Raw genomic sequence first — 13,575 nt, 5'->3', positions numbered from 1 at the left:
AAATCTGTGGGATGTGTTAACTCGGTCAAAGCAACGTTTTAGAACCGGGCTCATCTGAAGGCAGACACTGCTCTTGGGTCCTTGCATAACAGGAAAGGCTTTAACAGCTGGGTGGCTTGTGTTGATAATGTGTCCTTAAAAGTCTGCCCCCTTTCCGTTTTTGTACTTTCTTTTCATCTCCTCCAGGAGGAAAAGGATATTATAAAACCCCCAGCTTCACACTGGCCCGGTAAAGTGGCCCATTTCCTCTCCATTGTCCTGTCTTTTCTAATGTTGGGAAATTCTCCATCCTGACAGGCCTCTGCTCACCCTTTTACAGTTTTCAGCTCTTAAATGCTTGGGAGTGCACTTTGGTCTCCAGGGTGACTAACTGCTGTTCCTTCACTGGAGAGAGACTTGTGCTTTTGGCACTAGAACAATCCTAGCTCTCTTCCTCTCACCTCACAGCTTGGGGTAGAGGGCGTGTCTGTCCCCTTGAGGTTTAGAAAAGAGCACCTCTAACTCAGGCACTTGTGTAGTTTTCAGCACTTGGTGGATTTTGACCTAAATGATAACTTGAGCTCTGGTGGTGGTGTGGGCAGGTTGGGGAACTGGAGATTTGAAAGCCAAATCATGACACTGAACACCCCTAGCTTAGAGGGGGGAACCCTGCCTTTGTCATTTCACCAACAAGAGCTTTTTAGGGTCAAGGTTTTAGAAAAGGGAAATTCTGCAATGTCATATCCCATTCTTTTTAGTTAATTTTATTTCCCGCCAGTAAGAAGCTTCAGAGCTCCGTAACCTCCTTCATGGTCTTTATAGCTTGTAAATTCTATGGTACTATTTTATTCTGTATTCAAATAATACACATTGACAGAAAGAGATTATGTCATATCCATGTGGACCTGGCTCTTGGGGCATACCTGAACTCTTGAGCCAGTGAGTTGGAGTGAAATGGCTACTAGTACAGAGGTGACCTTGTCCCCTGTCTCTCAGGAAGCCACCAGGCTCAGGAGTGTGATGCCAGGGAGGACTCCCAAGTCCTAAGTGTCCCCTGGAATGTAAAGGTACAATTGTTCTCCTTATCTGTGCTTTGTACTTTGTAAGGCCCCCAGCAGTTGCCTAAAATGGTGGATACTTCCAAACCCCACTTCTACCATTTTCCCCTGCCAATTTATGGTCAAGCTTAAGTTATAAGTTAGGAATGATAACGAGATTAACAACTAGTGATAAACTATAGTAGTATAATACTGAAAATGCATAAGAAAATATAAGAATACAAATGATCTATCCTACCATAATAGGTTTTTTTTTTTTCCTAGTTTAATTTTTAAGTTTTATTGGTTGCAGGGCTTGAACTCAGGGCCTGGGCACTGTTCCTGAGCTTCTTCGCTCAAGGCCACAGCTCCATTTCTGGTTTTTTGGCCATTCATTGGACATGAGTCTCACTAACTTTTCTGCCCAGCTGTCTTTGAACTGAGATCCTCAGGTCTCAGCCTTCTGAATAGCTAGGATTACAGGCATAAGCCATCAGTGCTCCAGCCATAAATATTTTTGAATATGGCCTCTTGGTTTCTCATGAAAAAGCCCAGACAAATTTGAATACTTTTCTGATATCAGATAACCGAAATCTTGTCTAGTGACCCCACCGATAATGGGGACCTGTGTTGTATTTCTTGGTAGAAGGCACAATTTGATGAAGAGGTGAATGTACAGATTGCTCAGGGTCAGTGTGGTGGCTGACAGCAGGCTGTCACTCCAGAGTGGGCCACATCCTGGCAGCATCCCTGCTCCTCTCCTACCAGGCTACTGAAACTTAGGATGGCACACTTTAGAGACAGTGCCCTCCACACAGGCCGCAAAGGCTGTCCCCTTCACACCCTTCAAGTGTTTATGGCTTCAAAGGGCCAATGAGAATCCGGGGACTACACCTGTTCTGAGATATGGCCCTCTTGGCTTCCTGTTCAGGGCTGGTAGAATGGGAAGTGTCTTTGAAGTGTCTCCTGAGTGTGATGGGTCAAAGAGCTCACCTCGATGATATGTGCTTTCGAGAAGTCGGGGGACCTACTTGATTCAATACTCAAGGACATGATTCAAGAGGGGTCATTTCGCTAGGTCGTAAGTGTATTCTGCTGTTCATGCAATCGCAGTGATAGTGCATTTGTCACAGTAGGACTTTGACCGTTGTTCTGGGTGAAGGACATACAACTGCCATTACAGATGAGCACTTAGAAAAGCATTGTTCCAGAGGCTGGAGCTCATGCCTGTAATCCAGTGACTTGGAAGGTAAAGACTTGAGGATCAGGATTTAAGGCTAGCCATGGAGGATAAAAACAAGGACTATCTCAGAAAATTAAGAAAAAGATAAAGGCCTGGGAGTTTAGCTCAAGTGATAGAACCCTCATCTAATACAAGCACTAGGCCAACTTCAGCCTGCAGTTGCCACCCCAGGAAAAAAGAAAAAAGAAAAGCATGATGTAACACATGTACCAGTTTCAGCTTGGCTGGGATAAGATGAGAGCAGGGCAGTTGCCATCTGTGGAGTTTTTATCCCTTCCCATAACTGCGTTATGTAAGTCGTCTGTTGTATTTATCATTGAAAACAGACGTGACTTCCTATATATTTGTTTATTTTTGGATGTGTATATGCCAGCACTGGAACTTGAACTCAAGACCTGGGCAATGTTGCTTAGCTTTTTGTTCAGGCTGGCACTCTATCTCTTGAACCACATATCTCTACTTTTGGCTATTTGCTGGTTAGTTGGTGATAAGAGGGCTTCCCTTCTAGGCTGACTTACAACCATGATCCTCAGGTCTCAGCCTCCTGAAAGCTAGGATTACAAGTAGGAGCTGACTTCCTTTTTATTTTTTTTGACAAAGTCCTAGGAATGTATGCTAAAGATAATAGGAATTTAGAAAAAATCCTATCAGAACTAAATAAAAGCATACAGTTCATTTATAGAAAAAGAATCCTTGATTACAAAAACATCCATCTCTTTAAAAACAGCCTTACTGAGGTGAAATTCAGGTACCTTATAGTTGGGCCCATTTGAATGGGTTTTTCCACAATTATCTATGGGAGGAATTGGGGGAAGGAGATTGTTGGTATCTGAAACACCGTGCACATAGAAAAACGAATGGAGCTGCTGGCAAGTGACTGACATTTTTCTAGCTGGGTTTTCCGTAGCAACGACTAAGCCTGAGCCGTTGTAGGAGAATTGGAACAGTGGCTCTGTGGTTTGGGTCCTGGCTCTGCTCTTTCCTACTATTGCATCCTTGCTAAGTTCTGATTTTCCCTGACCTGTGCAATCTTCATGTTCTTTTGCATATGCAAATAAGACAAAGGCTCCTTAATGTTAGTTGTCTTCTGTGTTTAAAAATAGCTCCATGGAGTAGCATCCTTTAGCACTTACGCCCTTCACACATGCCGAGCTCACCTCTCAGTACTGTGTAGCTGCTTTTGTTCAGGGGACGATTCTCCATGTCCTTCCTGGATTACAAAGAAATATTTTTTAATTGCTATTATTTCTCTAAGCACTACTGAAGTTTTGAACTCAAGGACTCACCCTCCAGTCACACTTCTAGTCCTTTTTGCTTTTTTGATTTCTAGGATAAGATGGCAGGACTAGGGCCTGTCCTTTCTGTGCTTTGGGGATGACAGGTATATGCCAGCATGGCCCCTTTTTTCTGTTGAGATGGGGTCATGAAAACTTTTTGCTTGGCCTATCTGCGAGCCTCTATCCTTCAGATTTCAGCCTCCTGAGTAACAGCTAGGATTTCAGGGGTAAGCCACCACTTCCATCTAAGAAGTAGTTCTTTATATGCACTAGTATACCAGAAATGTAGCCTTTGTGCCTAGCTTGGAATTAGACAATAGAAGAGCAGTCCAAGAAGACAGCCACCATCCTCTTTTAAAATTGTATTTACTTTTTAATTTATTTTATTGTCAGGATAATGTTTAAGAGGGGTTACAGTTACATTTGTCAGGTAGTGGGTACATTACTTGAACACTGATACCCCTTCTCATGTTGTTCTCTCACTTTTCCTCCTCTTACCCCTCCCACCCACCTTGTTTTTCCCCTTCCCTACCCTATTAAATAAAAAAATAAACATATATATAGTATACCAGATAACAAAGTCAGATGCAGTAACCACATGAGATTAACTATAAGGGGAAAAAAAGAGAAAAGAAATAACTTCACATAATACATTAAGAACAACCACAAAGATCAACCTCTTGTTTCCATATCTTAGAGTTCATTTCTCTTAGTCTCATTCTATATGGCCATATGTACACAGCTTTTGAGCTATTGTAATCCTCTGCTAGGAGATTCCTAGATGTATTACAAATGAGGGAAACCTGGAGCCTATGTTCCTTTAGGTCTGACAGCCACCATCCTTAAGGAGTTCTCCATGAAACATTTTAAGGAAGCACATTTGGACAGATAGACTAGACATGTGCTCCAGAATAGCTCTGGAGCAATTCCTTAGGGAGCCTTAATAACGCTGGCTCTGGCACATCCCCGAGCAGAGATCTTTATTTACATGCTCTGGGTTGTGCACTGGGGATTGGAGGTTTAAAATGCACTCAGATGATTCTAGTATATTCCAAGGAGGAGAGCCACCCCTTTCACCAGCCTGAACTTTAAAGAACTGTTGTGAGTTGCCTGACAGGGTACAATGTTAGAATCTTAAATTAATTCAATGGAAAATGTTTAAGTAAACATTTGTCTTCATCTGAATCATCTTTCTCTCTTAAAAAAAAAATTGGTAGTATGGGGGAGCTTTACCACTTGAGCCACACCTCTATCCTTGTTTTGCTTTTAGATTATATTTTAGACAGGGCTTGTGTTTTTCTGTCCATAGCTAGCTTGAAAAAGGCCCTCCTATCTATTGTTCTTTTTACACAACTGCCATTCTATACAGATATATACCTTCAGACCCAGTTTATTTGTTGAGAGAGGGGTCTCTATAACTTTTTATCCATGCTAACCTGAAACTGTAATCCTTCCTTTCTTTGCCTTCCAAGTAGCTTGTAAGTGACCACACTCTAACCTGGCTCATCTCTCTTGCTTTGTCTGTCTGTCTGTATGTCTGTCTGTTTCTTGAGCTTGTTTGAGGCCCATTTCCCTCTTCTCAGAGCATGATTATGCCTTTTTCCTATTATAGAATCTATAGTTAGAGAACATTCTTAAACAAAACAAAACAAAAACTCACATTGGGCATATCTGCCATAAATTAAGGATTTTCTTTTTAATGGACATACGAACAAGTTATCCTCACCATTACAAAATAAGTAGATAGTGCTCTGGACTGGGTCTGGTGATGTTGAATTCCCTTGCACCTTATGTATGGGAGTGTGGGTGAAGGTTCTAGGCTTCAGCTTGGGATGTGGTTTAGGCACAGGGGTAGAGTGCTTGCCTCATATCCTGGAGGCCAGTCCTCAGAAACAAACAAACAAACACAAATAACACCACCAACAGAAATCCCATAGGTTTTGAAACCAGACTGCTTGGTTCAGATTTTAGCTCTGCTCCCAGTAATGTGTCATATTCAGCAAGTTACATCACCTCTCTGGGTCCCCTTGTCCCAGCTGTCCAGTGGGAATCATAAGTAGACTTTCCTTACCAGATGGGAAGATCAAGAGCATCAGACCGGTGCCTGACCTGCCGTGAGCGCTTACTTGGTGTTTGCAAGTTATTCTGGCTGTCTTCTGCCTTCTTGGAGCTCTCCTGATGTGGAGGGATTTGGGAAGCATGAGATGTAATTTATCTGTGAGTATCTTCACCGGGAAGGTTACTGATGGGAGCTAACTACCCCTGCCTTGTCTCATCTCCTGTGCTCCAAAGAGTACAGAGCAGGTAGCCGCCTTTTGCCGCAGTTTGCATGAGATGAACTCCTCTGACTCGAGCCCATCGCCTCAGGACGCCACAGGGCCTCAGCTGGCCACCATGAGACAACTGTCAGACGCGGATAAACTGCGCAAGGTGATCTGCGAGCTCCTGGAGACCGAGCGCACCTATGTCAAAGTACGTCCAGGCCCCTGCCTCCCTTCACTGCTCTTCTAGAAAACCCGCAGCCGGTGTGTCTGAGCACGGCCTCCTGCCCGTGGTGAACAAGGCCGGGGTGTGGGGATCTGGAATCCTGGGCTCTCCTGTGGAATTGGGCCTTCGTTCTGAGTGTTGGCTCTCCTGTTGATTAGGGAAGTATGCCGCTTCTAGCAGTTTAGAATCAGAAGATATATGGGGATGCACACTTATATCAACGAATATTAATATGCAGCACTGATGATGATGTGAATTTTTTTTTTGCCAGTCCTGAGGCTTGAACTCAGGGCCTGCTCACTGTCCTTGGGCTTTCTCAAGGCTAGAGCTCTACCACTTGAACCACAGCACCACTTCCAGTTTTTCCTATGTATGTGGTACCAAGGAATTGAGCCCCAGTCTTCATGCATACTAGGCAAGCACTCTACCACTAGGCCAAATGCCCAGCCTCTGTAAAGTTATTCTTCTAACCTTACTGTATATTTTTTATAGAGTTAATACAAAAAAAAAACATTTTTGTTTGTGTGTTTATTTGTTTGGGGGGGTTACTGGTCCTAGAGCTTGAACACAGGGCCTAGGTGCTGTCCTTGAGCTTTTTTTTTCCCTTTTAGATTTTATTAACATTGATTTTTTTAATATCATATTTCAAATGTCATGTTTAACAAATAAGTATTAAAGAATGGGATCTCTATATGCAATCACTGGCATATAAATTTAAGAACAAAATTAAAATTAAGCTGAGATTTTGTATGTCGTAGATACCTATCTATCTATATAGTATAACATTATATCTATAGAGTGTATAACCCATCACAGATTTTTATGTCTATGTAGTTATATTTATATCTCCAAGATCATGTCAATGACCTTGAGTACCTGTGTATCCAGTCACTGCTCTTGTACTGTTTGGATCTAATATCCACATATTGTTCCTTTGGTCTTGACTTAACCTCACTCAACATGATTCGCTCTAGTTTCATCCATTTCCCAGCAAATGCCATTATTTTATCTTGTCTGTTGGCTATGTAGAATTCCACTGTATACATGTACCGCATTTTTTGTGTCCTTGAGCTTTTGTGCTCAAGGCTAGTGCTCTGTCATGTGAACTCCAGCTCCACTTCTGTTTTTTTGATACTTAATTGGAAATAAGTGTCTCACAGATTTTATCCTTTACAGGCTGGCTTTAATACTCAAATTTTAGCCCCAAATGTAGTGAGGATTACAGGCCTGAGCCACAGGTCGCTGGCTTAGACAGAGGGTTTTGTTGTTTATTTTTATTCCTTGTGATAATTCATATTTCCCTTGTTTATGCATATGTACTTTTTCTTATAATTTTTTAGTGGCTAGTTATATATTTATACTCATCATCCCCTCCCCCCCACTTGCCCCTAACCGTACTGGGGCTTGAACTTAGGACTGCGCCCTCTTGCTTAGTTTTTTTTCTGCTCAAGGCTGGCAACTCTACCACTTGAGCCATACCTTCACTTCTGTCTTTTTGCTGTTTAATTGGAGATGAGCCTCTTTGTGGGGCAGGGAATGTGACTTAGTGGTAGGGTGCTTGCCTAGCATGCAGGAAGTCCTGAATGCAATTCCTCATGGCCGGAAGTGGGCCTGTGGCTCAAGTGGTAGAGTGCTGCCCTTGAGAAAAGCCCAAGGACAGATCCCAGGCCCTGAGTTCAAACCTCAGGACTGGCAAAAAAAAAAAAAAAAAGACAGATATGGTGGCTCATGCCTGCAATCCTAGCTACTCAGGAGGCTGAGATCTGAGGATCAGGGTTCAAAGCCAGCCTAGGAACTAAAGTCTATGAGACTCTTATCTCCAGTTAACCACCAGAAAACCGGAAGTGGCCCTGTGGCTCAAGGAGTAGGGCAATAGCCTTGAGCTGAAGAGCTTAGGGACAGTGCCCAGACCCAGGGTTCAATCCTCATGAGCAACAACAACAACAACAAAAAAAAAAAAAAAAAAAAAAAAGAAGAAAGAAAGAAAGAAGCAAAGAAAAAAAAGAAGATTCTCTCTGGGGTTTATCATGTCTGGGTTGACTTAAAATCATGATCCACGGATCTCAGCTTCTAGAGTAACTAGGATAATAGGTGTGAGACACCTGGTCAGAATCTCATTAAAAAAAAACAAACAAGAAACAACAACAAAAAAGGACTTTATCATTGTTAGCTTCTAAGTCTAGGTAGAAGGATATCAGCTATCACTTATTCTGGTGTTTAGTTACATTTCCTAAGTGGAAATAGTGTTAGCTGGCTTTTTTGGGGGGGTTAGGGGGGATGATGGTCAAGGAGCTTGAATTCAGGGCCTGGGTGCTGTCCCATAGCTTTTTTATTCAAGGCTACTTCTCTAGTTCTTGAACTACAGCTTCACTTCCTACTTTCTGGTGGTTAGTTGGAGATAAGAATCTTATAGACTTTTCTGCCTGGGCTGGCAGATCTCAGTCTCCTGAGCAGCTGGGATTACAGGCATGAGCCACCAGCGTCCAGTATGCATTTTAGTCTACACTAGCAAATTGTGGCCCTGGAGCCAAATTCAGCCAACCGTCTGTTTTTGCAATAAAATTTTATTGGGACCCAGCCCCACTTGTTCCTGCTGTCTAGATCCAAAATGACTTTCTAGGGATTCCACAAAGACGACGTAGCTTGAAGAACCCAGGATATTTGCCAGAGGAGTAGAATTACTCTTGCATTTGGGATTTATTAGTATCAGGACATGATGTGCTTTTTTCTTCTCTCCTTTCCAGACTTTTTGATGTGCTAATGAGGTATTCCTTTTGACTTTCAGGACTTAAACTGTCTGATGGAGAGATACCTGAAGCCTCTTCAGAAAGAGACGTTCCTCACTCAGGATGAGGTAGAGTGCATTTTGACTTCCCTTGGTGAGGCTTGCACTACAGTTTGAGCTGCTGAGAGGAAAGCAGGAATAGGGAATACACCCCGCACTGGAGGCATGCTGAATTTGCCTCGCTGGGATCATGTAAGTCATGTGATCATTGATGTATTCTTGGAGATGAAAGAGCCGGTCCATCCTCTGATAGGAAATCATCACCCTAGTTGATAAGTACTGAAAGAAAAACCTTGCCGTCCGATAGAAATAGTTTCTGAACATCCAGTGACAAATGGAAAGATTTTTTTTTTTTCTTTTCCTGTTTCAGCTTGATGTGCTCTTTGGAAATTTAACAGAAATGGTGGAGTTTCAAGTAGAATTTCTTAAAACTCTAGAAGATGGAGTGAGACTGGTACCTGATTTGGAAAAGCTTGAGAAAGTTGATCAGTTTAAGGTAAGTTCTGTCCTTGTGGCTTAATCTGGTGGGGGGGTGGTAGAGGGTGGGTAGGGTGTGTCCTATAGGCAGAGGCACACCTCTGATGGCACCTAGTGGAGTCTCTTGGACTCTTTGGCAGTGCTCCCTTCTTTGGATTGCACAATAGGAACACTTTTAAAGTGGTTCTCCAAGAACCCAAATATGCTGCTTGTATGACTGATAAAAGACCAAAAACCTCAGTTTGTGCTAAACTGGTTCATCTGCCAGCTTCCACTTTGGAAGATGTGTCAACCTTGACCTTTCATTTTGTTTATGAGAGGGCCTTTAATGAATTTGCTATGTTCAAATTAAAATAGCACCTCTGGCTTTCCAGTAAACAAATTAATACTGTTCTGGGAAACCTTGCTTATCATTATTCAGGAGGAAAGCAATCTAGCACACAGTGTCCTTGCCTCCCTAATGAGGATGTATGGCTGGAGGGTTAGTAAACATGCTTAGGGCTCATCCCTTCCCCTGTATGCTTGCCTTTACTACAGAGATTTCCTGTGCAGAAATGCCAGTTGACAAAAGCCATTGATGCCTGTGTTAGCTGACATCCTACCTTCTCGTACTTTCCAAAAACAGATTGAGGTACAATTGACAATCCACTGTACATACTGACGGTATGCAGTCTGACCAGTTGTGAACACACACACACACACACACACACACACACACATGCACCATGCAGCCATCCATATAATCCAGACAATAAACACAGCCATCACTCCTAAATATGTCTTCCTATCACTGCCACCCACCCTCAGGCAACTGGTTTCTACTTCTTGTTATTTTAGATATCTTCCTAAGCTCCTAAGTGACATTTTATCTTGGGAGCTGCAGTGTATCTTAACCTGTGTGAGGCCTCTGAAGCCCCAAAGAAGATTGACACTGGCAAATGCAGCCCTAGTGTCATTTGTGTGTACTATGCCCTGAAGTCATTTTTTTCAGGCCCGAAGAATGAGTGAATAAATTACTGTTTAATCTGTTCTTACTGTGTGGTTCTTAGTAAATATGAAGTTAAATGACTACCTGTAGTGTGGATACAGGAATAAAGGCTTGGTCTCTCACAGCTCTTCTTGTTGAAAAGCTTTTCTTGTTAACGCTGGCTCAGAGGATAATGGAGCCTTACAGGGTTGTAGGTCCTGCTGCTGGAGCTTGAAGAGTTGGGCTTGAAGGGGTAGAACATAGAGGAAGGGTATCTAAGTCTTTGTGTGATCTCACTTAACTTTTTTTTCTTTCAGTCAGAAGACCATCAGAACTTACTCTGTATTATGTATTAGATTTTGTGCATGTTTGGGGGGAGCTGAGTTGTGGGGACACATGCCTATAATCCCAGAGGCAGGAATGGAAGGACTTAGTCTCCAACCAGCTGGGCAAAAGCATAGGCCCTATGTGAGAAGCAAAGTAAAGCAAAAAGGGTGGGGTGAGCTGGGCTCCATGGCTCACACCTATACTCTGAGCTGCTTTGGAGGCTAAGATCTGAAGAGAGTGGTTTCCTGCCAGCTAGGGCAGTAACATCCATGAGACTCTTATCTTCAATAAACTACTAAGAAAATGCCTGGAGTGGCTAGCCTTGAGCCAAAGAAGCTCAGGAATAACATCCTGGCCCTGAGTTCAAGGCCCATATTGGCATAAAACAAAAAAGAAAGGGTGGAGGTAATGATGGTGGTGTCGGTGTATATGTGTGAAAAGGTAAACCATTTGCCTAGTGAACACAAGTCTTCAAATTCAAGTACATCCTACTTCCATGCATGTACACACAAATGCATATGCATACATACACACATGCACACACACAAATGTCAATGAGGAAATATATATATATATATATATATATATATTTCTCTTCTTAATCATAGACATCACACATGGAAACCCAAGGACATCTCTATAAATACTGAGAAGACAAAAATTGAACATCTATTGCACACATTTAATCCCCTGAGGTTTCTCAGAGTTAATTTTAGGACCTTAGCCAGCAGTGAAAGGCTCTGACAAACGTGAATGGTGCTCACTTGTGGGGTGCTCTGGCAGATGTGAGCTCCCCCCTAAATCCTGCATGGGAAGCAAAATGAAACAACTGTACATTGTCTCATTAATTTCAGAAAGTGCTGTTCTCTCTGGGGGGATCCTTTCTGTACTACGCCGACCGCTTCAAGCTCTACAGTGCCTTCTGTGCCAGCCACACGAAAGTCCCCAAGGTTCTGGTGAAAGGTAAGGCCTCAGAGGACTGCTGGGCGGATGGGTTGTCACGTGTCAGCTCACCTGTGTGTGACCAACTATGGTTGTTGCCTTTGAGGCAGAATCCAAGAGCCATTGATTGCCAAGTAGACTTTCCCAGAAGCCACACATACAGATATCGAGAAAATAAGTATGTTAATATCACGAATGATTCATTTTATCTGTTTTCTTTGTAATGGGAGTTTAGATTCAGCCATTTGGGATAAGAATAGATGGGGCATCTTGTGGTTATGTAAAAACCTAAATGGTTTAAAAATCCCCGCAGAGACCTGATTTTCCTTCATTTCTATTAATAGCCATCATAGTTCTTAAACATGTTTGTGGCATTTCTTCTTTCCTTTGCCTGTTTTTGGCCCTGGCTGTTTGATACTAGCTACTGATACCACTACTACTGTTGTTTCAGTTATTCATGAAAAATTGCTCTGGTTACAGTTCTTTTTCTTTTTTTCCAGAACAAAATCAAGTTTTTATATCAGCAAGCTGATTTTCCCTTCCTCCCTCCTCCTTTTCTTTCCTATCACTGAGCCCAGATCCCTCCCCTTCTCCCCTCCCCACACGTCAGCTTTATGTCAGTATTGGGGCTTGAACTTGGGGCTTTGCCCTCTTAATTGACTTTTTCACTCAAGGATAGCACTTTACTACTTGAACCATACCTTTACTTTTGCTTTTTGGCTAGTTAATGGGAGATAAGAGTCTCATGGGCATTTCTTCTCTGACTGGCTTAGAACCACCATACTCAGATCTCAGCTTCCTGAGTAGCTAGGGTTACAGGCATGAGCCACCAGTACATGACCCAGATACCTTTCTAAAGTGATAAAAAAAAAAAAAAACATTCTGGAAGTCTCTAGTAGTTGTGTTTCCATGATGCAGTGTGGGGGTTAGTGATAGGTGAACAGTTGATCTCATAAAATAAAGAATAGGGGGCTGGGAGTTTGGCCTAGTGGTAGAGTGCTCGCCTAGTATGAATGAAGCCCTGGGTTTGATTGCTTGGTACCACATACCCAGAAAAATCCGGAAGTAGTGTTGTGGCTCAAGTAGTAGAGAGCTAGCTTCTCTACCAGAAGAGCTGAGGGACAGCGTCCAGGCCTGTAGGTCAAGCCCCACAACTGACTAAATAAATAAATAAAGTAGGATTAAGGTTAGCAGTGGTTAAACATAACCAGAGGTAAAGAGGCGGGAGGGGGGCGGGAATATGATGTTGGTTAACAGGCAGAATGCAGAGAAGAAAGTGTCTTATATCTATAGGCCTAACTACTGAGGAGGTGGTGATTGCAAGAATTGAAATTCAAGGTCATTTCAACAAATAAGTCAGACATGGAAAGGTATGCCTGGGACCCTCCCGTGCAGCCGGATGATGGTGTAGACTGGCCCTGGACAAAAATGTGAGATTCTGTCTTAAAAATCATAAGACGCTTAAGCTCATTGTCGTTGGCTCACACTTGTATCCTAGCTACTCAGGAGGCTGAGATCTGGAGGGCTGAGGTTCAAAGACAACTCAGGCACTTGGGTGGGTTCACTTGACCCAACCTGAAGGAATAACTGCAGGCATGACTCAAACAGCACAGTGCTTGCTGAGCAAGTGCAAGGCTCTGAATTCAGAGCTTAGGCTGCCAAAAAATTAAAATAATAAATAATAAAAGCAAGAAGGAGTAGCTTAGGTGGCAGAGTACCTGTCTAACAAGTCCAAAGCACTGAGTTCAAACCCAGTACCCACTCTGTATATGCAGTATGTGTATTTATATACTATGTATAACACTATACATATCCACAGGAATTAGATATAATGTCCTGTGGCCCAGTAGGTTTACTATAGATAACAAGAATATTATGTGTTTTCCAAATAACCAGAGGAGAGATTTTTTTTTTTGGGCGGGGGAGGGTCGTGGGGCTTGAACTCGGCCTGGACACTGTCTCTGAGCCCTATCCTGGAGCCAAGCCCCACTTCTGTTTTCTAGAGGTTAATTGGAAATAAGAGTCTCAGGTCCTTTTGTGCCCTGGCTGGCTTT

General features: G+C 42.7%; 1 protein-coding gene across 4 annotated transcripts in view; it reads left to right on the top strand.

Moving 5' to 3' along the window:
* Tiam1 (TIAM Rac1 associated GEF 1) overlaps nt 1-13,575 on the top strand; it is a 335,042-nt gene that overhangs the window by 302,915 nt on the left and 18,552 nt on the right. For all 4 annotated transcript variants that reach the window (XM_090348555.1, XM_090348551.1, XM_090348565.1 and 1 more), the window contains 4 exons: nt 5,829-6,008; nt 8,809-8,877; nt 9,179-9,304; nt 11,434-11,542. In XM_090348555.1, coding sequence (XP_090204681.1) covers nt 5,829-6,008; nt 8,809-8,877; nt 9,179-9,304; nt 11,434-11,542 — 484 coding nt within the window. The remainder of the gene's footprint in view (nt 1-5,828; nt 6,009-8,808; nt 8,878-9,178; nt 9,305-11,433; nt 11,543-13,575) is intronic.

The sequence above is a fragment of the Megascapheus bottae genome, chromosome 1 (genome assembly GCF_031878675.1).
Source record: "Megascapheus bottae isolate mThoBot1 chromosome 1, mThoBot2.hap1, whole genome shotgun sequence".
NCBI lineage: Eukaryota > Metazoa > Chordata > Mammalia > Rodentia > Geomyidae > Megascapheus > Megascapheus bottae.
This window is presented reverse-complemented; position numbering and strand designations above follow the sequence as displayed.